The sequence below is a fragment of the Podarcis cretensis genome (assembly GCF_951804945.1).
Source record: "Podarcis cretensis genome assembly, chromosome: 4".
Lineage (NCBI taxonomy): Eukaryota > Metazoa > Chordata > Lepidosauria > Squamata > Lacertidae > Podarcis > Podarcis cretensis.
The window spans coordinates 98,153,789-98,180,497 of NC_137173.1; the positions used below are offsets into that span (position 1 = coordinate 98,153,789).

The following is a 26,709-nucleotide window of genomic DNA, read 5'->3' on the forward strand; positions in this document are numbered from 1 at the left end:
TTGCACCCGGAGGTGCTTTCGAACTGCTAGGTTGGCAGGCGCTGGGACCGAGCAGCGGGAGCGCACCCCGCTGCAGGGATTCGAACCGCCGACCTTTCGATCGGCAAGTCCTAGGCGCTGAGGCTTTAACCCACAGCGCCACCTGCGTCCCGTGTACAGTGGTACCTCGGGTTAAGTACTTAATTCATTCCGGAGGTCCGTACTTAACCTGAAACTGTTCTTAACCTGAAGCACCATTTTAACTAATGGGGCCTCCCACTGCTGCCGTGCCGCCGGAGCACGATTTCTGTTTTCATCCTGAAGCAAAGTTCTTAACCTGAAGCACTATTTCTGGGTTAGCTGAGTCTGTAACCTGAAGCGTATGTAACCTGAAGCGTATGTAACCCGAGGTACCACTGTATATGTACTTGCAACTCAGGGTAACTCTTCATGCAGCCAGTGGTGGACTGTGGCCCACAAAATCATGGATATCTGGTCCCATTGCCTTTAATTATGAAATGTAAAGTTGGAAAACTTCTCATTAATGGGCACCATTGCATCTTATTTTCCTGCAGAACCATTTCAGTTTTCAGAGCACAGAAGGGACAACAAAATGATATTAAGCATTTTTTAAAAAATGTTTTCTAAAGTTGAAGGTATTGGCACATTTCCTATATTTTTTATTTAAGTCCAACACCAACAGGAACCTTGTGAACTATGTTTTCCATGGATCCGAGCATCCCTGGGTGTTGCCAACAGAAGTTAGTGGGGGCACTCTTGAAAGCTTCCCCTTATCTCCAAGGGTGTAAGGAACTTAGTTGAAAGAGGATCAAGAAAGCCCCTTTGCATAAGCACAGCCCACACTGTTTTTTGGATCCAAGCGAACAACTCTGTGTTCAGTGACAGAGAGCCAAAATGAATTCTAAAAATTAAGAAAGCAGAGGTTATACAGGATAAAGAGTAAATGTGTTTTCCTGTCCCCTGGGAGAGACGTTATCTCTTACAAAGAGCAGAAAATCTATGGGCCCTGCAGTGCAGCGTTGGCAAAGTTTGATTTGAAAACGATTTAATTCCATTGCATTCTCTTCCCTGTGGCAGAATATCATATCATATATCCCTCTAGCTTATATTCGTGATCATAGTTTAAGCTGTGCAACAGTGGAATTTTTCAAACTGCAAAACCCACGGTACAGAATCTCCTGAATTAAATTTATTGCATTAGTGATACACACACAGAAAGAGAGAGGCAGAATTTAATTATGAGCGTGTTAAAGTTCTGAATTCCATTTTTTCTGCTCCAGCTTTGTTTTAACTCTCACGATAACAGTTGCCTATGATGCCAAAGAAAGGTTTTAATCATGTTTAAACACGCATTTGTTGATCATAAGAGTCATTAATGGAGTTGATTGCAATCCCATCTTGGCGGAAAGGTGGGGTAAATAAAATAAATAAGTATTAAATAAATTAATATTAAATAAATTAATATTAAATAAATTAATATTAAATAAATAAGTGGTCAGAATCCTGTGTCTTCTTGGGCTCTGACTACACATTATTCTTGAATGTGTGTCATGAAGCCTCATCTACCTGCTTCCTTGTTGCAAGTTGGACCAGAAAAGGGAAAGTTGGGTGCCTATTTCTTTTCCTTCTCTACTGCTTTGCTTCTCAATTCACAGTCTCCCCAATCCTCCGTTCCTCATATGTTCCAGACATGTGTTTATTCTCATGCATATGTATCTGGGATCCCACAGGAGGAGAAAGCAACCAGAGGTAATTTATTGCAACAGAAGATTTGTGAGCTGAGTTCAAATTTTAGAGCCCCTTCTTCTATGGTCACAACTTCACTCTGAAGTTTCCCATCTCAGTGCTGTCTCATGACACTTGTTCAGATGCAGTGGGCAGTCTGAGCATTAAGAAATCGATGAAAGTTCATTCACAGAGAACACAATTGCTGTGATCTGGAGGCTGAGTCAGATTTGTGAGTCAGTGTGTCCTAGGAGGGAAGGTCAAGAATTGCGGTTAGAGTTTCCATAGTCAGGAAAGGAAGAATGAGTAGAAGGTCCTGGACTTGGGTGAACCTGACCCACAAAACTTGTTTGGAGTATTTGGTCTCTCAAAAGCCTCATCCAGAGTCCAGTCAGGGAGCCAGGAAGTGAAGTTTTAGCAATATAAATCTGGTACAAGGGAATATTATTTTTTAATCTTCTGGGGCACATACCCTCCAACATTTCTCTGATGAAAATAGGGATGTCCCATTCCATAATGATAGTTTTACTATTTGCACCCCACACATCTTACTGTATTACTTACGCTTCTGAGCACAATTCAAAGTGTTGGTTCTGACTTTTAAAGCCCTAAACGACCTTGGCCCAGTATACCTGAAGGAGCATCTCCACCCCCATCGTTTTGCCTGGACACTGAGGTCCAGCTCCGAGGGTCTTCTGGCGGTTCCCTCCCTGCGAGAAGTGAGGTTACAGGGAACCAGGCAGAGGGCCTTCTTGGTAGTGGTGCCCTCCCTGTGGAACGCCCTCCCACTAGATGTCAAAGAGGAAAACAACTACCAGACTTTTAGAAGACATCTGAAGGCAGCCCTGTTTAGGGAAGCTTTTAATGTTTGATGGTTTACTGTATTTTAATATTTTGTTGGGCAGGGTATAAATAATAATAATTATCATCATCATCATCATTATTACTGGGTTGCCCCAGCCACTCTGGGCAGCTTCCAACATGTATAAATACACAATAAAACATTAAAAAAACAAAACAAAAAAACCCCACTTCCCTATACAGGATTGCCTTCAGACGGCCCTGGTTTTGGGTAACGCCAAACCCTCCAACATTTCTCCAGTGAAAATAGGGACATCCTAAGGAAAAGTGGGACATTCTGGGATCAAATCAGAAACAGGGACGGCTTCACTAAATCAGGGGCATCCCTGGAAAATATCCAGATTATCCAGAATCTTAAAAGAGTGGCGAGGTGGCTTGAAACGTCCTACAAAAGACATTATTACCCAATTGTCCCTCGGGGCTTCCTGCACCTGCTCCAAATGAAATTGAAAGGAGCCTTCCTGTGGGAGGAGAGTCCAGGTACATTTTTTGCCAGACGTAAATCAAAGCGTTCAAGGTCCTTTTGAGGTGGCTTTTATATGAAACCAAGAAAGGTTCCCAAAAACAGTTTACTCTGCCTTATTTATATTTCCCTCATCGTGTAATAAAAAGAGAGCAAATTATTTATGCCCTGATTAAGAGCAAGATAGTTAACTCATAATTCCTGCGCTGCTTCATAAATTAAGCCTTCATTGGAAACGAAGCACGGTTAATCGTCATCATGAGACAGAGAAAAGCCAGCCGTTTTGGATTCTGCTGAGAGCTGCCTCTGCATCTGCCAGGACTGCTCCAAAAATTTTGTTGTCTGATGCGGACCAAAAAATGGCGCATGCACACCCCTGCCAAACTGAAGTGTGTAATATTTTAGCCTATTTGAATCCCTGGGGCAGAAAATCTCACAACTCTCTCCTCTCGGGCAATGAAATATCAATAATAATAAGTGAAACAATCAACACTTTGCAGATCTCTTGACTCCTAAAATCAGTCACGTCTTTACCCCTCCCTTTCATAGCCAAACCAGAATGAAGAGAAACGATCCACATTTCTCCAGCTTGGATAATTTAAATAGGACACCAAATAATAACTTTTGGCACAAAAATTATATTACTTTGATGCAGAATGTTGATTGATTATTTTTTTAAGCCCACAAAACATACAGGGACCTTTCTCTATGAGTTGTTTGTGGCCTACATGCTCTTTTTAAAGCAATGTTTCCTTTGCCCGGCCACATGTGGGTAGGTATAAAATCACCTCAGGTGACCAGGTAAGGTGGCTGTTTTCAAGCCTGCCCTTTAGCTTACCCAATTAGCTGGTCTTTCTTTTATTGCCAGCCACAACCCTTTTGCATTTTGCCTCTCAGCCCTTCCTGGTGTGTGTTCTGCTATGATCTGAAGTTGCATTAGTGGTTAGTCTGTTTGGCCAAAGCTCGCTCCTGAGAGTTCTGTAAGGCGAAATAGGGGCAGCATCTATTAGGAAGTGCTTTGGGCGTCATGAAATCCTGCCTTTGCCCAGGGTTGATGACCTAACCCTTGATAGATTTTTCAGCTTGGTAGTTCTGTTCCCTGCTCCACTGCAGTACATGAAATTATCGAACCAAGTCTAGGGTTCCAGCTTCGTCGGTTCTATGATCTTGGAGGCAAACCAGGGGTGATAATAAATTCTCCTTAGTTTGGAGAATTTGGAACCTTGGCTGCATGTCTACTATGCCTAAAAACGAGCTTTTATTTCAGTGCTGTGCTATTGTGGCACATAGATCAGTGAAAATTTGTACCTTGTGGTATACCTTGCTCAGTATATCAAAATCAATGAACACAATGTTATGGGAGTAGGATGTTATTGCAATTGCAGATATAGGCTTTTGCCTGTGATTCTCCAGCACCAGACAAAGGTGGACTGCCTTTTCCTCCCTGTTGGTCAGCTCGTTTTTAGGCATAGTAGACCTATAGCCAATGTTGCAAAATTCTCCAAACTAAGGCTGTGTCATTTATTATCACCCACTCCAGGAGTGACCAACCAGGAGAAAGAGGCAGCCCGCCCGGGCGGAGGCAGGGAGGCCGACAGAGCCCAATAAGTTCCAGTTGAGCTCCTTCTCGAGCTCAGATTGCCTACACCTTTGCCATCTGCAGGCAATCTGAGCTGGGATTACATCATTGCTTCCTGGCCACCACAATGTATTGCCAGCTCAAAAGGTCTGAAATCGGTACCGCGATCTGAACCAGTGTCAGACAATATTGCACAGCTCTACCTGTTACAAGGGACGTGGGTGGCACTGTGGGTTAAACCACAGAGCCTAGGACTTGTCGATCAGAAGGTCAACGGTTCGAATCCCCGCAATGGTGTGAGCTCCGGTTGCTCGGTCCCTGCTCCTGCCAACCTAGCAGTTTGAAAGCACGTCAAAGTGCAAGTAAATACCGTATTTTTTGCTCTATAAGACTCACTTTTTCCCTCCTAAAAAGTAAGGGGAAATGTGCGTGCGTCTTATGGAGTGAATGCAGGCTGCGCAGCTATCCCAGAAGCCAGAACAGCAAGAGGGATTGCTGCTTTCACTGCGCAGTGATCCCTCTTGCTGTTCTGACTTCTGAGATTCAGAATATTTTTTTTTCTTGTTTTCCTCTTCCAAAAACTAGGTGCGTCTTGTGGTCCGTTGCGTCTTATAGAGTGAAAAATGCGGTAAATAGGTACCGCTCCAGTGGGAAGGTAAACGGCGTTTCCGTGTGCTGCTCTGATTTGCCAGAAGCGGCTTAGTCATGCTGGCCACATGACCCAGAAGCTGTACGCCGGCTCCCTCGGCCAATAAAGTGAGATGAGCGCCGCAACCCCAGAGTCGTCCGCGACTGGACCTAACAGTCAGGGGTCCCTTTACCTTTACCTACCTGTTACTCCTTCAGCTTCCAACACCTCCTCTTCCGAGGCTTCTACCTCTTCTCTCTCTGACTACTCATTGTTGTCCCACCACCACTCCCTGGGGTCTGAGCCTTCTTCCCCTGGAGATTCCCCAGCTGGTACCTCCCACCATTCCTCTGCGTCCAGCCAGTCCATGACACCAGGCAATACTGAGCTTAATGGACCAATAGGTCTGATTCAGTATAAGGCAGCTTCCAATGTTCTTACGTTCCATGGGGTTCAGGATAGGTTGTGGGGCACAGGCAGCATCTCACTGCCTAGTGGCAGGGTTGGCTCAAGGGAGGGCCTCTGACCACACACACCCCCGGGAGGCTTTTGGGGGGGTTGCAGGTAACTGCCGTAGGGAGGAGAGGATGAGGAAACCTTGCTTTCCGTGAACCACCTTATCTTTGACAGAAAGGGAAAGATAACATTGCCAGTCTGTTTGAAGCCACTTTTGGGTTGCTCGTTTTGAAGATCTCTCACTCCACCTAGCGGCTAAATGTACATCTTCAGTTTTGCGAGAAAGCCATTTATTCGTTGAGGGTGGCAACTGCAAAACGCTTTGCCCAGGCCCACTAGTATGCCATTAGAAGGGCTAAGGGGTGTATTCAGCGTGTTGCGGGAAGACCACTGTGTTGAATGGAGTTCTGAATAAGAGCATAGTGAAGCATCCCCGAGCCAGGATTTGGGCAGTGACATCATTATGGAGGGAGACACTGCAGTTCATAGAATCATAGAGTTGGAAGAGATCCCAAAGGGTCATCGAGTCCAAACCCCTTGCAATGCAGAAATCTCAACACACAGTCCCCCGCCCACTTTGAAACCATACCGGACCCTGCTTAGCTTCTGCAAGTGTGCTAGTGGTTTTACTGCTGAACCTCCCTGGCACGATATGTCAGTGGCACCAACCCCTGCCACAGCTGTCAGACACAGGGGCCACAGCCTAGGAAGCAGTTCCATCCTTGAGTCCCAGCTGATAGGACAAGGGGAAGTGGAGGGTGCTATCCTGGTGTTGCAAAGAAGAAATATCTATATCTGTTGTGACCGTCATAGTGAGTTCTACTTCTGATGTTAGTCCAGAAACAAGTTATGCACAAGGCATCAAATGATTTGGGGAACCTAGTTTAGTTGTTAGGTATAGTTCAGTTGGTAGAACATCTCCGGGTTGTGGGTTCGAGCCCCACGTTGGACAAAAGAATCCTGTGTGGCAGGGGGTTGGACTAGATGACCCCTTGTGCTCCCTTACAACTCCACGACTCATATCTAAACATTATGGTTTTTTTATCAGTTGACTTCAGCATTTATCTCTAGACATACCCATATTTTTCGCTCTATAACACGCACAAGACCATAACACGCACGTAGTTTTTAGAGGAGGAAAACCAGAAAAAAAATATTCTAAACGAAATAGTGGATATATGATTTTTGTGGTTCATGCTGTGGCCACAGGCATGTGATCTGACAGTGAGTTTGGAGTAGCCCAATGCAAAAATCCTGAGGATCCATGTGGATCCATGCTTTGTAACCACAGAGGAGGGAAGGAAGGGGAACCATGGATCCTCTGCTCACGACTGCAGCAGATCCCCCCCGCCACCCGCAGGCATTCGCTCCATAACACGCACAGACATTTCCCCTTACTTTCTAGGAGGAAAAAAGTGAGTGTTATGGTGCAAAAAATACGGTAATCATCTTTTATGTAGACCCCTTTAACATCAGAAAGGTGTTAAATGTATCACAGTGCATACCAAAGATAACAATTTTAGATAACCTAATACTTGTGGACATAAAAGTTATTCTGTCTTGGTTTGTCCCAGTAAAGCATAAATGGTTACCACATTTCTAGTATACTAACTTGTAGAGTTGATCTCGCCAAGCCTGATTTGTTGCTAAGCTACAGGTTTGCTTGTTGATGTTATATTTCAAACTTCCTCCATCACTCCTTCACTGATACTTTCTCATTTTTCTCCTGGGCTTTTATTTCTTTATTTTTACAACTTAACGTTTTGGCAGCAAACAAAAATGCTCCACTACTTCTCTGTAGCCCTTTCTAATTCACCCTTTCCGTATTGTGAATAACATCTAATAATTGGACTGTGTTTAATTCAAACCACTGTGGGAAAGGAAGGGCAGCCTGGGCTGCTGCTTCCTGTTCGGCTAGATTGTGCGCCCCCTTTTCGCAATATTATATGAATAGCATTTATCATTAGCTACACTGAAAAGGACAGGGGAAACGGGGTGTAACACAGTGATCGCGTAGTAGCTGCGAGCACTGCAAAAAAAGGGAAAGGTAATAACTATAAAGCGAATTACCAGATATCATATGCAGTAACGCTATCTACAGTTGCCAAGGGGAGAAATCACTCATAAACAGAAAGCATTCCCCAAGGTTAGTAACTCTTTTACTCATGCAAGGAACAAATGAATTGATCAAACTGACAAATTTGATTAGAATAAGCCTGGAAATATTGGGAAATCGCGCGGCTTCTGCTGAAACCAGCTGGACTCGCTTCCCTCCTCCTCCTCATTTTTTCCCTTAATGGTAAAGGGACCCCTGACCATTAGGTCCAGTCGCGAACGACTCTGGCATTTAGGAATTCATTTGTCTTTTTTGAAACTTTTACGCTACCTATTTTTCTTAAGAAATTCAAGGTGGTGAACAGTGAACTGACAGCTGTGATTAAAAAAATAGCCACCAGTGAAGTGGAGCAGCAGCTGGGGTACCCTAAGTGCCATGACATCACCATATTTCATCCAGATGTGATCCCACCCACTGGCTCCCCCCCCCCCAGCATTGAACAGGATGCGTGCAAAGAAAACCATTGGTGTTTCCAACTGCGAGGAAGCCTACCGCTTAGTGGGTAAATGTTTGTGGGTGGAGTCACCAACATTGCACAGGCACAATCCTGTCCCCTTTTTCGTGCTTCTGGTGCAAAGATGGGAAAGGCTCGTGGCCCTCCAGATTTTGTAGGACTACAGTTCACATTATCTGTGTCCACTGGCTGGGATTTATTAGAGTTCTTTCTTTATTATTATGGAGGGAACGGGTGGCGCTGTGGTCTAAACCACTGAGCCTCTTTTTTTTTCTTTTTTTTGAAAATAATATTTATTAGTTTTCCAACAATTTAAACACTACAAACAACGAAAGAGAAAAAAGAAAAGGAAAAAAATGAACAATACAATACAAAAACACTACATAACACAAACACATTAAACTAACAAAACAAAGCAAAAATAGTTTAAAACACATCGAACAATTTCAATATCTTATCTTTCATTGAGCCACTGAGCCTCTTGGGCTTGCCGATCAGAAGGTCAGCGGTTCAAATCCACGCGATGGGGTGAGCTCCCGTTGCTCTGTCCCAGCTCCTGCCAACCTAGCACGCCAGTGCAAGTAGATAACTAGGTACCACTGCGGTGGGAAGGTAAACGCCATTTCCGTACGCTCAGGCACTCATCCAATTGCTCCAGAAGTGGTTTAGTCATGCTGGCCACATGACCTGGAAAGCTATCTGTGGACGAACGCCGGCTCCCTCGTCCTGAAAGCGAGATGAGCGCCGCACCCCATAGTCACCTTTGACTAGACTTAACCATTCAGGGGTCCTTTACCTTTTACCTTATTATTTACATTTGATCCTTCCGTCTGAAGAAACCTGGGGCAGCAAACACATTCACAATTCAGAAACAAAACAACCCAAAACAATTAATGACATTTTAAAAGCAATTTCAGTTAAAGCATTATTTCAGCTAGTCCAAAAGGCAACAGGTTCTCAGTCCCTGAATTCGTGTTTGCATGGAAGGAGCACATGAAGACTGATATGCTTCTAGCTTTAGTATAATCCGATTTGTCATTTCGACAAAATTCATTTGTTATTTGCATGAATCAACCGCTTACTAATCCCTTAACTAAGGGAGAAGAGAGAGAAGTGTCTTAGAATTAGTGAAATAGTTCTTGTTTGAATCTTACATGACTAGGCATGAACAAGATTCTTGCATGAACAGGCATGTAGTATTAGATATTATTTCCTTTTAAGGAGTCAGCTGTTCCCCCCTGTTTTCCTTTATATCTTACGTCGCTTTCACTCATAAAATATTGGATCTCCAGAAACCCTACAGCTAATTGTTTTCTTACCCATCTTTTCTCAAAATAGAATGGCCTGAGTATTTGAGCTTAACTATTGGGTTTATATTAGCCATCCATCTCGGCTATTAAATGCTCACCCAGATTTTAATATATGGTGTTGCTTGAAGGGGGGAAAGAAATTCATGCATTGGTTTATCTTGTGAGCAGCCTCCAGAGCAAGCCTGCACAACTTGTGATCTGTTGAGCCGAACTCAGTTCACGAGACAACGTGATACCCTTCCTACCCGTTTTTGCTGTCCCAGGTAGATAGCAGAAACAGGTTAGGGATGGCTGGTACACTAAGCTTGATTCCATGGGTCACATGTTGTGCAAGGCTTCTGTGGGAAAAGGGAGTTTCTAGCTACACAAAAATAAGTGTCCTATCTCGTTGAACTTTATGAACCTCTGTGGTAAGGGAAAAAAAGGTTGTGTTTTGAAACCAGTCTTTAACTATCAACATTTTGGAGATAATTCCTGTGATTTTCAATTAAAGAACGAAAGCTCTTGCATTCTGCCATTATTTGCAACAAAGGGCACAGATGGTCATTAACCTGCTGCTTTTTTTCTTTTGCCTTGCAGTTCAATTTCACCGTTTAGTATTGAGAGCACAAGGCGCCAGAGAAGGTCCGAATCGCCTGACTCTAGAAAGCGTCGCATCCACAGATGTGATTTTGAAGGGTGCAACAAGGTGTACACGAAAAGCTCCCACCTGAAGGCTCACCGAAGGACGCACACAGGTAAGGGTTTTGCCAAAGGTTTTCGCTGTATGGACAGTGTGAGCAGCAGTGTCTCTCATCGGGCACGTTCTATTTTTGACATGATGAAAGTGCACAGTAAACATGAATGAGCTTTCACCACTGTGTAATAAACAGTAATTATTTTCAACATATAGCCTTGGGGGTTATTAAGCTTCCCAGCATCATGTGATTTTAGAATCAGAGGTTTTCCTTCCATGTGGGCACACCTCTGTTGTTCCTGTTCTTTCTCAGTTAAGGTCAAACTCTGAAAAATCAGAAGTATTATTTTTGCCCTAGGCCCTCCAGATGTTTTGAGACTACAGTTCCCATTATTCCTGACCACTGGTTCTGCTAGCTAGGGATCATGGGAGTTGTAGGCCAAAAACATCTGGAGGGCCGAGGCTGAGGAAGCCTGCCTTAGATCATTAGGGGAAGAGAAGTTAGGGTGTAACTGTGAATGGGGGAGGAATTAATTCAGTTTTCATTTTAATGTGAACCTCCCTGATTCACATTTCCTAAACTGGTATGTGATCTGAAATGAGGCCATCCTTCAAAATTTGTAGTTCTCAAAGTTTTGCAATGTAGTTCTCCAACCACAATGAAAAACATACAAAATAAAAGGCTTATATTAGGGCGAAATGCACACAAATATGCTTGTATTGGTGAAAATAAGCAGCTATCTTATTTTTAAAAGACATCTGAAGGCAGCCCTGTTTAGGGAAGTTTTTAATATTTAATGCTGTATTGTTTTTAACACTCGATTGGGAGTCGCCCAGAGTGGCTGGGGAAACTCAGCCAGATGGGCGGGGTATAAATAATAAATTATTATTATTATATAAATAATGTACAAAAATGCATTATGTTAAGGAAAATGTGTACAACTTTTCCTTTCTTTAAAAATTGAAAACTGATGTGGAAATAGGGAGAACTGGAAAAAGAACCAACGGGAACTGTCAAATTAATCCACCGCTACCTATAACGATAGAACTGCCAACCTAGCAGTTCGAAAGCACGTCAAAGTGCAAGTAGATAAATAGGTACCGCTCCGGCGGGAAGGTAAACGGCGTTTCCGTGCGCTGCTCCGGTTCGCCAGAAGCGGCTTAGTCATGCTGGCCACATGACACGGAAGCTGTACGCCGCCTCCCTCGGCCTATAGAGTGAGATGAGCGCCGCAACCCCAGAGTCGGTCATGACTGGACCTAATGGTCAGGGGTCCCTTTACCTTACCTATAACGAAGCAAATGTTTTGTCTCGCCATCTTCAGAGGACCTGGATAAAAGTCCTGAACTTCCATCTGAGCAAAACAAGAGGAGAATATGTATGGAGCTGGGTAGGGGAAAGGGGGAAAAAAGTATCAGGATTCCAACTGATTAAAGTTACTGTCAGAATAGAAGCATGCTGCTTGGCCTGACCTTGACACCAATGCTCAACACATGAATATTGGAGGCAGGGATGCTTCCATTTGAACCCATAGCCCCCTTCACTTAAGTACCATCTGAAGGCAGCCGGTGTGTGCAAGCCAAACTTCAGCAAGCAAATGCTCATAAACATGCCTCTTCCGGACGCTTGTGTCCTTTGTTCTGAATGCCTCTTTAACCAACACTACGCCTTTCCCATTTTTGGCCTCAGGCATCCCAAAAGCGTTCTCTTGCCTGCTGAGGAGGAGCCCCCATTCCTCTGCCACAGACCCCTGCCCAGTGTGTTGCAGAGGTTCCTGTGGAGCATTCTAGGCCACCTTCTTCGTTCAGGCAGGTCACAGCCTCTTGGGCTTCAGGGTAGCCGCGCCTGAACTGAGAGTGAACCTTCAGACCACACCCGGCATTGCCCTGTGGCTGCACACTCAGGGGAGGGTTGGTAAGTGGTGGGTAAGCTGCCTTTCAGCAAAGGTTGCCCCTGATCACCCACGACAAGGCTTCCCAGGAACCCCAAGGCCACTTGGAACAGACCTTGGAAACCGAGAGTAGAAGGCACAGGGCCAAGAAGGGGTGCATGCTCTCAGCATCTCTCCCTGGTGGTTTGCCACACCCGACTTGCAAAACCAGAGAGAGGTTATGAACTCCTGGTGGCTACACCTGGGGGGGGGGGGGGGCGGGACATGAAGTAACTGGTGGTTAGCCCTGTGGCTTCTAACGGTTGCACATCAGAGCGCAGGAACCAAACCCTTTTCATAACTTCTATTCTCCTTTGGAGCCAGATGCTGACTGATGTTAAGTACTGCAATCCAGACTGCCTTTGGAGGAGTGTAATTTTGTGGGGGGTTTAATATATGCATTTGCCATGGGCTTTTGCGTTTAGCGGTTGGAACACACTGCAGCGTTCGCAGCACAACTTTGCCTTAATTAAACCCATCGTACGGAAGAGCTCGCTGGAAAGCCCCTCCTGGAAAGAAAGTAAAAAATCACAGGGTGTCTCTGATTGTTTTAATCACCTGAGCTTGTAAATTTTACTCGCAGGCGGCAATCCTAAACCCAATTAACTGGAAAATAAGCTGTTCTGTTAAAATCAGTGGGACCTAAACAGATGTTTTGCAACACTTGGGTTAAATGTGTTTTCGGTACAAAATGTCTTTTGACTTCAGTATCCCTAAACAAAAGTGCTAGTTTGAGGGGGGGGGGAGAGAACCACCCTCATTAAGGCACCAATAAGTGGGGAGCACATAGGGACGCAGGTGGCACTGTGGGTTAAAGCCTCAGCGCCTAGGACTTGCCGATCGAAAGGTCGGCGGTTCGAATCCCTGCGGGGGGGTGCGCTCCCGCTGCTCGGTCCCAGCGCCTGCCAACCTAGCAGTTCGAAAGCACCTCCGGGTGCAAGTAGATAAATAGGGACCGCTTACCAGCGGGAAGGTAAACGGTGTTTCCGTGTGCGGCTCTGGCTCGCCAGATGCAGCTTTGTCACGCTGGCCATGTGACCCGGAAGTGTGTCCGGACAGCGCTGGCCCCTGGCCTCTTGAGTGAGATGGGCGCACAACCCCAGAGTCTGTCAAGACTGGCCCGTACGGGCAGGGGTACCTTTACCTTTACCTTTAAGTGGGGAGCACAATAATGATTCTATATTGCTTTTGTTTGGGTTTTTTATCATAATATGCACGCGGGTGGTGCTGTGGCCTAAACCACAGAGCCTAGGGCTTGATAATCAGAAGGTCGGTGGTATGAATCCCTGCGACGGGGTGAGCTCCCATTGCTCAGTCCCAGCTCCCGCCAATCTAGCAGTTCAAAAGCACGTCAAACTGCAAGCAGATAAATAGGTATCGCTCCGGCCGGAAGGTAAACAGTGTTTCCGTGTGCTGCTCCGGTTTCACCAGAAGCGGCTTAGTTATGCTGGCCGCATGACCCGGAAGCTGTACGTCGGCTCCCTTGGCCAGTAAAGTGAGATGAGTGCCGCAACCCCAGAGTTGTTCACTACTGGACTTAATTGTCAGCGGTCCTTTACCTTTACCTTTATGCAGTAATATAATAGATGAAAGACTGAGCTGAGTAAATGACCGCTTAAGGCAAGTCTACAGAACAAAACCAAAAGCAGCCCATCATCCCTGTATAGTCCAAAAGGGTAAAATGTAGTGCTAGAGTGCATTGGTTTGCATGCAGAAAGTCCCAGACTTCATCCTCAGCATCTCCTTGTATGCCTTGGGAAGATTCCTGTCTGAAAACCCTAGACAACTACTGACCCAAATGCACCAGTGGTTTGATTTTGTATCAGGCAGCTTCCTATGCTCCTATGTATTGTGGCTTTCCGAGTATCTGATGTTGCTGTTGTTGTTTAGTCGTTTAGTTGTGTCCGCCTCTTCGTGACCCCATGGACCAGAGCACGCCAGGCGCTCCTGTCTTCCACTGCCTCCCACAATTTGGTCAAACTCATGCTGGTAGCTTCGAGAACACTGTCCAACGATCTCATCCTCTGTCATCCCCTTCTCCTTGTGCCCTCCATCTTTCCCAGCATCAGGGTCTTTTCCAGGGAGTCTTCTCTTCTCATGAGGCGGCCAAAGTTCTGGAGCCTCAGCTTCAGGATCTGTCCTTCCAGTGAGCACGCAGGGCTGATTTCCTTCAGAATGGATAGGTACACACCGCTTTTGCAATCCAAGAAGTTTACTATGGGCCTCCATGGATGACCATAGTTGGCAGAATTGATGGATCAAAGACCGAGTTGTGTGAGTCTTACACAATCTATTAATCCCATAGTTTAAACCACAAAAAACAACAATCACAAAACGTAATTACATTGCTTTCGTGCACCTTTTGGGAAGTTTGCACGGTCTCATGCGGTGTTGAATGTGAACATACTTTACAAGCTAATCTCATCTTGCATTTATATCTGAGCCTTTGCTTTTTTGCCCAGAGCAAAGTGAGTCAACTATTTATGTATGGCCCTGGGGTAATTAGTGTATGATATTGGCTAGGTATAAATGAATTATGACAGCCCTGCACGCAAGGATAAGCAGGCTTCAATAGGAAAAAAACCAGATCACAGAAACTTGTTGTTGCATAATTTTACCTTTTCATGCAGTGCAAATGCACCATTAGGCATGCTTGCAAAATACTTAAGTAAGCAGAATTGCGTAGAAATTGCTAAATGGTTTCATATGCCTGGAACTCATAACTTTCCTGAGAAGCTGACCATATCTGAGGGATCAGGATTTAGAAATCCTGGTTCAATTTGCTATACACATACAGAAAAGGTTCAGGTAGCAGGTGATAGGAAAGACCTCTGTCTGAGACCCCAGAGAGGCAGTGTCAGTCATGGCAAGCAGATAAATAGGTACCGCTCCCAGTACGTTTAGCTCCCAGTACATTGGCTCCCAGTACGTTTCCGAGCACAATTCAAAGTGTTGGTGCTGACCTTTAAAGCCCTAAACGGCCTCGGTCCAGTATACCTGAAGGAGCGTCTCCACCCCCACCATTCTGCCCGGACGCTGAGGTCCAGCACCGAGGGCCTTCTGGCGGTTCCCTCATTGTGAGAAGCAAAGCTACAGGGAACCAGGCAGAGGGCCTTCTCGGTAGTGGCACCTGCCCTGTGGAACGCCCTTCCAGCAGATGTCAAAGTGATGAACAACTACCTGACATTCAAAAGACATCTTAAGGCAGGGAAGTTTTTAACGTGTGATATTTCACTGTATTTTTGGTTTCTATGGAAGCCGCCCAGAGTGGCTGGGGAGGCCCAGCCAGATGGGCGGGGTATAAATAATAAATTATTATTATTATTATTATTATTATTATTATTATTATTATGGCAGATAGTATTGGGGTGGGATGGACTGTGCTGCGATAGCTTAGTTGACAGAGCACAAAACTATTAATCTCAGGGCTGTGGGTTCAAGCCCCACGTCGGACGAAAGATTCTTCCATCATAGAGGGTTGCGCTAGATGACCCTCATGGTCCCTTTCAACCCTTCAGTTCTATGATTCGATGAAAGCAGTTTCCTGTGCTCTTAAATCCAAAACATTCATTGACTGTAGAAAAGTAGGTATCAAGCAGGAGGGATGTAGCTTGGATGCCTAGAATCCTGTGGGTCAGACGCTACAGGAGATCTGTGCTTGTTGCTTTCACTCCATCCAGTCCATCCTGATAGCATTTGAAGCCAAGAAATAGCATGGGCGGGACTGACATGCTATGTACCTAAGACCTTTTCTGCCTGCATGCGAAGTAACTGTGTGGTGTCCTGGGTTAAAATATATCCTAAATATCATGGGAAGCAGCACTGCTGTATCAGCAAAGGAAAGGTGAACAACTTCATTGAGCTGGTGCAACTTTTTCTGCTGGTGATTCAGACGTGTTTGGGGAGAGTTGGAAGCATCTACAACAGTCCAGATGCTTTGCAGCGATTAGTGCCTTCCACTGGCATTTCAGCTTGGGTTACGGTCAAAAATCTTTGTATGAGCATCAAATCCGCTAGAGGGCAAACTCTAATAATAAACTGCTCCTTGGAAACCCAAGTATGGCCATACCAGAAGCTAGGAATTCTGAGTCACACATGCAAGGTATTAAATTCTGATTCCCTGCCTCCCACCCGTAACCGTCTAATGTAGCCGAGAAATATCATGTGTAATGTAAATTATTACAGGGTTATGAATAAATCTGTGTGGTCTTATTTCAATGGAGAAACTATCACAAGTCATGTCACCTGTGATTTGTCAGCATAGATTCTACTAATTGCTAACAGTGACTCTCCTAATGACTAATCTGTGAAAATCAGATGGCAGGTTTCTTATTTAAAAACACTGGATACTCATACACAAAATATGCATCCGTTGTTCAAGTCTGTCTCTCCACATGTATAGTTCAAAAAACCATAGTGCCTGCTATGTGGCAGTTTCATACAAAAGAACTTATTTGTGCTAATTATGGCCTTTGTCTAGGCAAAAAGGACTGGTTGCCATACTAGAAACAAATGTACATTGTTTTCCAAAAAGTTGTCCAAACTTGCTAGCCCACAAGCCTTTTTCTAGCCCACCTATCAATACCTATGTGTGTTAGTCATCTGTGGTATATAAACAGATTAAAAATGAATAAAAGATCCCAGTCTTCTAACTTGAACTTTCTTGTCCAGTCACCTGGAGAGGATTCTTATTTACCACGGCAGGCAAGTAGCTATTTACAAGCCTGCCCTTGAATTCCTTACATCCTTGACCGAGGAGAAGGGGCTTATGACTAAGAGTTGTAGCAAAGTAATTTTTACTCGGAATAGACCCACTGAAATTAAAGGCTCTAAATTTGTCATAGTTATTCATTTCATTGGGTTTAGTCAATAATATCTTCCACAACTTAAATCATGACCAGGGAGCTGGGCATGTTTAGCCTGGAGAAGAGGAGGTTAAGGGGTGATATGATAGCCATGCTCAAATATATAAAAGGATGTCATATAGAGGAGGGAGAAAGGTTGTTTTCTGCTGCTCCAGAGAAGCGGACACGGAGCAATGGATCCAAACTACAAGAAAGAAGATTCCACCTAAACATTAGGAAGAACTTCCTGACAGTAAGAGCTGTTTGACAGTGGAATTTGCTGCCAAGGAGTGTGGTGGAGTCTCCTTCTTTGGAGGTCTTTAAGCAGAGGCTTGACAACCATATGTCAGGAGTGCTCTGATGGTGTTTCCTGCTTGGCAGGGGGTTGGACTCGATGGCCCTTGTGGTCTCTTCCAACTCTATGATTCTATGATTCTATGATTCTATGATTCTATGATTCTATGATTCTATGACACATTTGTGTTCCTACCAGTTTGAAATACAGCGTGGGAAGGATGACTATGCATGACGCTACGCTTACACCAGTGTTTGAAACTTCTAGGTGCATTTTGCGATGGGGAATTTCATTAGCGCAAGCGGTTTCTGAGCTCCGGGCGCAGTAGTGCGCCTGAAATTTCAGATTAAAACTGCAGAGTGGAAGGAAAGGAGGACCTTTTTCTGCCTCCCCATTTCCTACTCTCTGAAGACTGGAGAAAAAACCCTCTTAAGAATATCGGAGGTGGGCAGGGGAAGAACTAGACCATGTGAAAAATGAACATAATAGTTTAGCTGCAGTTCATTCCTTTCCAGCTTTGTATTCCATTGTTGCGCCTAGGTTTAAAGTGCCATTTGGCTCATTGCTTTCATTTCTCTGTTTCTAACACTGGCTTACACTAACATGTTCTTTAATGGTAGCTTTCTTTTTATTTAGTGTCCCATCACATTGCAGCGTGTGGCGCTGTGGGTAAAAGCCTCAGCACCTAGGGCTTGCCGATCGAAAGGTCGGCGGTTCGAATCCCCGCAGCGGGGTGCGCTCCCGCTGCTCGGTCCCAGCGCCTGCCAACCTAGCAGTTTGAAAGCACCCCCGGGTGCAAATAGATAAATAGGGACCGCTTACTAGCGGGAAGGTAAACAGCGTTTCCGTGTGCGGCTCTGGCTCGCCAGAGCAGCGATGTCACGCTGGCCATGTGACCCGGAAGTGTCTCCGGACAGCACTGGCCCCCGGCCTCTTGAGTGAGATGGGCGCACAACCCCAGAGTCTGTCAAGACTGGCCCGTACGGGCAGGGGTACCTTTACCTTTACCTTTACACATTGCAGTGTAAAAGGTAAAGGTAAAGGGACCCCTGACCATTGGGTCCAGTCGTGACCGACTCTGGGGTTGCGGTGCTCATCTCACTTTACTGGCCGAGGGAGCCGGCGTACAGCTTCCGGGTTATGTGGCCAGCATGACTAAGCCGCTTCTGGCGAACCAGAGCAGCGCACGGAAACGCCGTTTACCTTCCCACCAGAGCGGTACCTATTTATCTACTTGCACTTTGACATGTTTTTCAACTACTAGGTTGGCAGGAGCTGGGATCGAGCAATGGGAGCTCACCCCGTTGTGGGGATTTGAACCGCTGACCTTCTGATTGGCAACTCCTAGGCTCTGTGGTTTAACTCACAGTGCCACCCGCGTTCCGTTACATTGTAGTGTAATAGTGACAAAATATGATTCTATGCCCCAGGGAACTTGCAGTCTCAGTAGCCTTGCAACAGAAGGCATGGAGCTGGATCTAAGGTCTTGTGTATCCACACGATCTCCACTGGAAGATTCAGGGTTGGAGTTGAAGGGTTCATGATGTTATAATTCGGAGTACTTGGCCTGTGATTAAAAGAAAGTGCTTTGAGCCTGCTTAAATATAACGAAGGGGACCTATCAACAGTCCATCTCTTAGCAGCCATTAGCCCAGTTCAGATGTGATGGATAGCACACTTCAAATTGGCAGAGCACTTCAGGCACATTATTTAATTAATCCTGTTGACAATCCTGCAAAGGAAGCCTAGTGGTGTTGTCCCCACATTTCAGATAAAAGCGGGGGCAGAGAGCATAAGGCCAGCTTGTGAGTTTGTGGCTGATCAGCTTATAGCTCATGCTCTGGGTCACTTTGTGACACCAACTCCAGGAAAACGGAAGGTACAATGCGCAGCCTCGATGGGCTTTAGTATTATTTCAGAGGATGACGATCGTGTCTGAAATAAAATGCCTTGATTCTGAGCTAGTAGAGAAGCCTCTCTCACTAGACTTTGGGGCTCTTGATCTGCACATAGAGGCATTGCTAAATGCAGCCTTGCTAAATGCAGTCAGAAATGCAGCCTTGTTACATGGCATCCTGTGGTCCAATGTATTTTCCTTTTTAATAAATCTGAGACACCTGCAGAAGAGAGGGTGGCAGACAACTTTTGTGTTTTGTTTAGTCTGAGCCTGTTTAAACTCTGCATTCCTCAGGCTCCACCAGATATTTATTTGAATAAGAAATGGCACCTGTCATTAGTCTTTGTTCATATTTTCTCCCCTTTCAGTAGCTGGAAGCACAGGTAAGACCTATGACTGGAGACATGAAAAATAAGTTCAACTTGTTCTGTGACCTTTAAGCACCATTCAGTACCTTTTGTTTAGTTAAGAATGGTTTAATACTATTTGTCTGCTCTACCTGAGAGAAATTTACTTGCCTAGAGTAATCCCTTCATTTGACAGAATGGAGACGAGTCATTCTCTCCTAATCCTCTCGGGGTTGGTCTCCATTCTGTAGACTCTTTGGCTTTCTTTACGGCAAATTCTCCACGTTCATTTATGCCACAGGCGACAACAATTTGTCCCACAACAACCTTGCCAGACTGAAAGGTTACGTCATCAGCCCGAACTCCTTACTACTTTAAGGTTGAAATACCAATACTAGCAGTACTTCAAGTGTAGCTTTATCATAGAATCATAGAATCATAGAGTTGGAAGAGACCACAAGGGCCATCGAGTCCAACCCCCTGCCAAGCAGGAAACACCATCAGAGCACTCCTGACATATGGTTGTCAAGCCTCTGCTTAAAGACCTCCAAAGAAGGAGACTCCACCACACTCCTTGGCAGCAAATTCCACTGTCAAACAGCTCTTACTGTCAGGAAGTTCTTACTAATATTTAGGTAGAATCTTCTTTCTTGTAGTTTGGATCCATTGCTCCGTGTCCGCTTCTCTGGAGCAGCAGAAAACAACCTTTCTCCCTCCTCTATGTGACATCCTTTTATATATGTGAACATGGCTATCATATCACCCCTTAACCTCCTCTTCTCCAGGCTAAACATGTCCAGCTCCCTTAGCCGTTCCTCATAAGGCATCGTTTCCAGGCCTTTGACCATTTTGGTTGCCCTCCTCTGGACACGTTCCAGTTTGTCAGTGTCCTTCTTGAACTGTGGTTCCCAGAACTGGACACAGTACTCCAGGTGAGGTCTGACCAGAGCAGAATACAGTGGCACTATTACTTCCCTTGATCTAGATGCTATACTCCTATTGATGCAGCCCAGAATTGCATTGGCTTTTTTAGCTGCCGCGTCACACTGTTGGCTCATGTCAAGTTTGTGGTCAACCAAGACTCCTAGATCCTTTTCACATGTACTGCTCTCAAGCCAGGTGTCACCCATCTTGTATTTGTGCCTCTCATTTTTTTTGCCCAAGTGCAATACTTTACATACTTATACTTATCTTTCTGTGTGTATTTCCAATTTCACTACAGAAACCACTAGAAGCTACTATTCAGGGCTATCTCTGTCATAAAACATAGTGAAGCAATTGCCTCAGAGAGCAAACTGATTTACCAGTAAAGAGTAGCAGTTTTGACATTTATTTCCTATTTTCTAAAACTAAAACCACTTAGATTTTCTGCTTCCAGAAGCAAATAACCTCAGCCAGTTCTGCCTGCAGTATAGATAAATGAATCGTATTCTTCAGCTTTCATTTTTGTTACCTGTTTTTGCAGTCAGCAAATGGATTGCTGCGATGTTAAAGGATTTTTATATATTTGTTAATTTAAAAAACCAAAAATATTATTTTTTATATTTTTAATAAAATTTATTTTTATTATTTTCCTCTTTAAACAATATTTTCGACAATACAATAACAAACACAAATACTTTTTGCTCTGCCAAGCAAAGGAGGACTTCCCTCCTTCCCTTCAGCAGGTTTTCCGCTTTCAAGTCCTGTCTCGCAATTTAGTTCTTTAACTGAAAAACAAAACATTATATGCCACTTGATTGTAAATAAACACCTCAAGGATATTAGGATAGAGCACGCAATACAAAAAGACTAGGCTCTGGAATAATAGAATCATAATATTGCAGAGTTGGATGGGACCAGGATGAGGGTCATCTAGTCCAAACTCCTACAGTGCAGGAATCTTTTGCCCAACGTTGGGCTCGAACCCACAGCCCTGAGATTAAGAATCTCATCCTCTACTGACTGAGCTGTTGTTACTGTTGTGATCTTCTGCTCACATAGCACCCAGAGTGACAAATAAGGAATTGGTGACTGTGACGTTAACATATGAGAGTGCTGGAGGTGAAATAGTTAAACAGGTTACCCAATCAGAACCCAGGGGTGGAGTCAGGGAGACTATAAAACCAGCTCTGGGAGGGGCGAAAGGGAGGAGTTCATTGGGAGTTGGATGTTTGGTTGGAGTGGGAGTGAATTGGGATAGAGTCTGTGGGGAGGTTGAGTTAGTGTAGCGAAATAAGCTGAGTCAGGAACAGTTAGGGGCTAGGAAGACAAGTAAATATCTGAGAGGTGGTTTAGTGAGGGAGAGCAGGTAGCGGAAGTTATAGGTCTGAATAGGCACCCTATGATTGTAATTGACCGATACCGTTTATGAAACCACACACTTGTTAAACTGCAATAAATAAAAAGAAGTTTATGTTCCAATTTAAACCTGACTGGACTCAGTATTGTACCAGGTAGGGCCTGGGTGGTGGCAGCGAGAAATCAAGTGGTGGCACAGGGATCAATAGACTGTGAAATGTCCGGGGACCCTGTGTGATCGCCACAGTGACCAAGAACTTGAGATGCTTGTTAGAATAGGTAAAATGGGCTTCTAATTGTCAAATTCGTTGGCCTAAGGCTATGCCACACTAAATGGACATGGTCATGTTTAGTTTCTGAAAGTTATGACTTAGAGAATTCTTCTTCTTTGGCTATCACTCATAGCCGAGCAAGGTTGTCTTCCATAAACACGGTTTTAACAATGAGTCCGTATTATTACAGACTACTTAGAGAATACCAGGCAACAGTGACCCTGAGACATGATAACTGGACCGTTTAGGAAATCTTATTTTTTGTGAGCCTATGGTAAATTAGTGAGCCACAATCTAGTGCTTCTAGATAACGGCCAGTGTTTTGCCATTCCAGAACTCAGGGGTGTTGTTAGATTCCAACTCCTATCAGTCCCAGCCAGCATGGCCTGTGGTCAAAGACTATGAGAGATGATAGTCCCAAAAGCATGAGGAGGGCCAGAGCACAGGTCTTCAATATGGCAACCATAAATATAAATGTAGCAAATACGTACGGTGGAAATAAGTTCTATCAAAATCCCAGGACTCCGTTTCTACATTAGGATTCAGGTGCAAATGAATGCAGCATTCTGCTGAACATGCAGGTGTGATTGCAAGGGTGTGATCATAAAGCATCCATAAATGCACACACATGCATGCTGGAGAATGATTGCTCTGCTCTGTAGGTCTGACATAGTGCCCAGCTGGAATAGATCCCAAATTGTTATTCCCACAACAGTGTGTTAGAGGGATGAAGAAAAGCAATCCTTCGATTGTGCTCGGTCTCTGAGTTGTTATGAAAAGATTTTCGGCAGTGACTGTTGGCTTTCTAAATAGTTGTGTGTGTGTTTATGTCTGCGCGTGTGCCACCTGGGAATGCTGATGATTTCATTATGTTCAAAGAATAAGATTTCCCCAAAGTCCAAATCACTGCTTAATAGTGTGCCTTCTAGAACTTCAGCCCACATGCATTCCTAGAACAAGATTAAAAACCGGGCCCTACAGCTGCGTGGGGGCTGTGCAGAATATATACGTTACAGATTTAAGGTCACTTAAAGTAGACAGATGTAAGCTCCCCGTTCAGTTACCCATGGAGTTGATTTGTGGTAACATGAAATGCCATTTGGAAGTGTTTGCATCTTCATAAACATGTAAACAGTTTCTCAGGGCTGAAGCAGTATGGTTTTTAGGCAGAAATCTCAAAACAACCATCCTGGGCCTGCCGAAAAATTCCAGGGGTAGTCAACCCTTGCAACTACCGTATTTTTCGCTCTATAAGACGCACCAGACCATAAGACACACCTATTTTTGAAGGAGGAACACAAGAAAAAAAAATATTCTGAATCCCAAAAGCCAGAACAGCAAGAGGGATCTGGCTTATGGGATAGCCACACAAAGCCTCTTCAGGCAGGGGGATGAAGGCTCCCCCTGCCCGGAAGAGGCTGTGCATGGCTAAGCCAGAAGCAAGGACAAGAAGCAGGATCAGTGCGCACCGATCCCTCTTGCTCTCCTGCTTCAGCGAAACTAATGCCAAGCCTCTTGAGCAAAGAGGCAGGAGCGCTCCCAGTGCGCTCAGGAGGCTTTGCGTGGCTATCGCTGAAGCCAGGACTTCCACAGACCCTCACTGTTTGTACCACTTGTGAAAACCACGCTATAGCTTGACCACCAGTGGAATGCCCATTTTGCACTTCTGTATGAAAGAGCAACTTTTCAGAGGTCCTGAGACCAGCCCTGCAAGTTGCCATGTGTAACAAGGAGGAAGCTAATATTGGCTGATTTTTATGGTGCCTGAAAGCACCATAACACTGCAGTCTTGTCTACTTTTTTCCAGAAGTAAGCCCTGCTGAACTCTGGAGGACTTGCTTCCAAGTCAACATGTGTAGGATGGAGCTGTATAATGTGAAGAACCTTGGAAGGTCAGATGCTCAGATGCTTCTGGGAGGTTCATAAGCATGAAGGCAGAACCACCTCCATTTTTCGCAGCATCTGGAATGCAGAGGTTTATTGCCTTTGAATGCAGAGGTCCCATTGTGCCGTTGTAGTTGTTGGTAGACCTTTAGGATAGCAGATCTCTGGATCATCCAGTCAACCTTACTCCAAACGCATATTCAGAAGCCAGTGCAAAACCTTGTGCTTGCCCCATGGAAATCAATACTTCTGTTTCTGCCATAACGTTATGACTAACCAACTGCCAGAGCAATATGAATAATTTTCAGGTTGTAGTTCACCCACAGATGACATGAAAACCAATGATACCACTGGAAATACTCCATTTGCAGCAACATTAAGAAATACTTCCTAAAAAGTGGGTTCTTATTAAATCCAGTCACGGGTTACAAAAGCATGCTTATAATTATGTTATAATTCCATATCAGGCATTTTTTAATAGATTGGATCTCTGTTAAACCAAATAGCAACCATCTTTAGGCTCCTTTGGGAGAAATGGTGGGATATAAATTTAATAAAAATGAGGTGTTGTGGGTGAAACGTAACAGTCCAGAGCAGAAGGTCCCATGAAACAGAGGCAAGTACCGTATTTTTCGCTCCATAAGATACACTTTTTTTCCTCCTAAAAGTAAGGGGAAATGTTTGTGCATCTTATGGAGTGAATGCGTGGTCCCTGGAGCCAAATTGCCCAGGGGTGAAAAGCAGATCATGCTTTTTTTTTTTTTTAGAAAGAGGGAAGGGGGTGTTGAAACAAAGAACAAAGCTGCTTAGCAGCTGATCAACAAGCAATCAGGAGATAAGGGACTCTAGCGATAAAGGAGGCTGCCACAGCATGAACCACAAAAATCAAACATCCACTGTTTCGTTCAGAATATTTTTTTTTCTCGTTTTCCTCCTCTAAAAACTAGGTGCGTCTTATGGTCAGGTCTTATGGAGCGAAAAATACAGTAATTCAAGGCCCCTTAATTTCAAGGAGACAAGGAGCTCTGGTTGTACGTCCTGGTAAGATGTGAGACAATCTAGGATCCCATTGCCACCCTTCTGGTCACCACAGCGCTTTGTCTCCAACCTGCTACAACATCTTTTTTCTATCTAAGGTTTTGCAATATTGCCTTGAGCATGTTTTCTTCAAGTGATTTGCTCTAAAAATGTTAACTGTTTTCTGTGTCCAGCATTTCAAACAGAGAAAAAGTTGAGAGGTATTAGCACTACAAAAAGTTGCAGTCTGTCTGGCCAGAGACCAGAGCAGGACCGGAAAAATATGATATCGCCTTCATACCCCCTCCAGCACTCAGGGCAGGACTCTTGTCGTTTGCAAGTCATTATGATGCTTCAGCCTTTCTGTGTTGAATGGGACAAATATTTGTGTAATGACGAACGGGGGAAATAACTTTCGATCAAGGAAGTTTTAGGGTTTTTTTAGACAGCAGCTTCCTCGGGAAGGAAGGTGCTGCAATTGGAGAGATGTCAGTGTTTGTTTTAAGCAAGAACAATTATTTCAGCATGGGTAGCTTTCAAGGTAATCTCACAATAAGTAGAAATGGTCAGTCTTTTTCAACAGGAAACTCTCTGGAGGTAGTTTGCTTGCATCCAAGCTGTAACCAAAGGGCTGTGGCCAAAGAAACACGCTTGCAACTTTGTACCTGAGCAAACAGCCAGCTTGGCAGTTCTCCCTTAAGAATGGACTATGGACCCTTGGGTAGTAGAAAAAGGCTGTATAAACTTTGCATTGTAACCTAAGGGACATGTTTCACCCTGCTTTAGAAAGCATAGCTATGTAAGCAGTAGAGGAAGCTGATTCTTAGCATTTTGTTTTTTGAGTTCCGTGTTTTCCTTTCCGGTTCCGTACTAAAACTTAAGTTTCTATATCACTTGTCACTCACGTGGATTAGAACGTGAATCCCTTTTCAGAATTGGCAAGATAATGGTGCTCCTTAAGACTATAGAAAAATTAGGTATGGGCTGGAAGAACTGGAACAGCAAGTGCTTAACTACACTGGAAATATAAAATGGTTTGTTGTTGTTTAGTCGTTTAGTCGTGTCCAACTCTTCGTGACCCCCTGGACCAGAGCACGCCAGGCACTCCTGTCTTCCACTGCCTCCAGCAGTTTGGTCAAACTCATGTTGGCAGCTTTGAGAACACTGCCCAACCATCTTGTCCTCTGTCGTCCCCTTCTCCTTGTGCCCTCCATCTTTCCCAACATCAGGGTCTTTTCCAGGGAGTCTTCTCTTCTCATGAGATGGCCAAAGTATTGGAGCGTCAGCTTCAGGATCTGTCCTTCCAGTGAGCACTCAGGGCTGATTTCCTTAAGAATGGATACGTTTGATCTTCTTGCAGTCCACCGGACTCTCAAGAGTCTCCTCCAGCACCATAATTCAAAAGCATCAATTCTTCGGCAATCAGCCTTCTTTATGGTCCAGCTCTCACTTCCATACATCACTACTGGGAAAACCATAGCTTTTACTATACGGACCTATAAAATGGTAATACATGCTTATTTCCTCTTACCACCAAATTAACAAAATCCTCAGCACCTTACAAAACTTCAATTCCCAGGATTCTGAGTCGGAAGCCAGATCAGTTAAATTGGTACCACGCTCCCATAAATTTGTAGTGCAAATGTCCTAAATGATATATGGACTGGATTTGCG

General features: G+C 44.5%; 1 protein-coding gene across 4 annotated transcripts in view; it reads left to right on the forward strand.

The window, feature by feature from the left end:
• The window catches only part of KLF12 (KLF transcription factor 12), a 235,750-nt gene that overhangs the window by 190,282 nt on the left and 18,759 nt on the right, over nt 1-26,709 (forward strand). For all 4 annotated transcript variants that reach the window (XM_079972930.1, XM_079972933.1, XM_079972931.1 and 1 more), the window contains one exon: nt 10,172-10,329. In XM_079972930.1, coding sequence (XP_079829056.1) covers nt 10,172-10,329 — 158 coding nt within the window. The remainder of the gene's footprint in view (nt 1-10,171; nt 10,330-26,709) is intronic.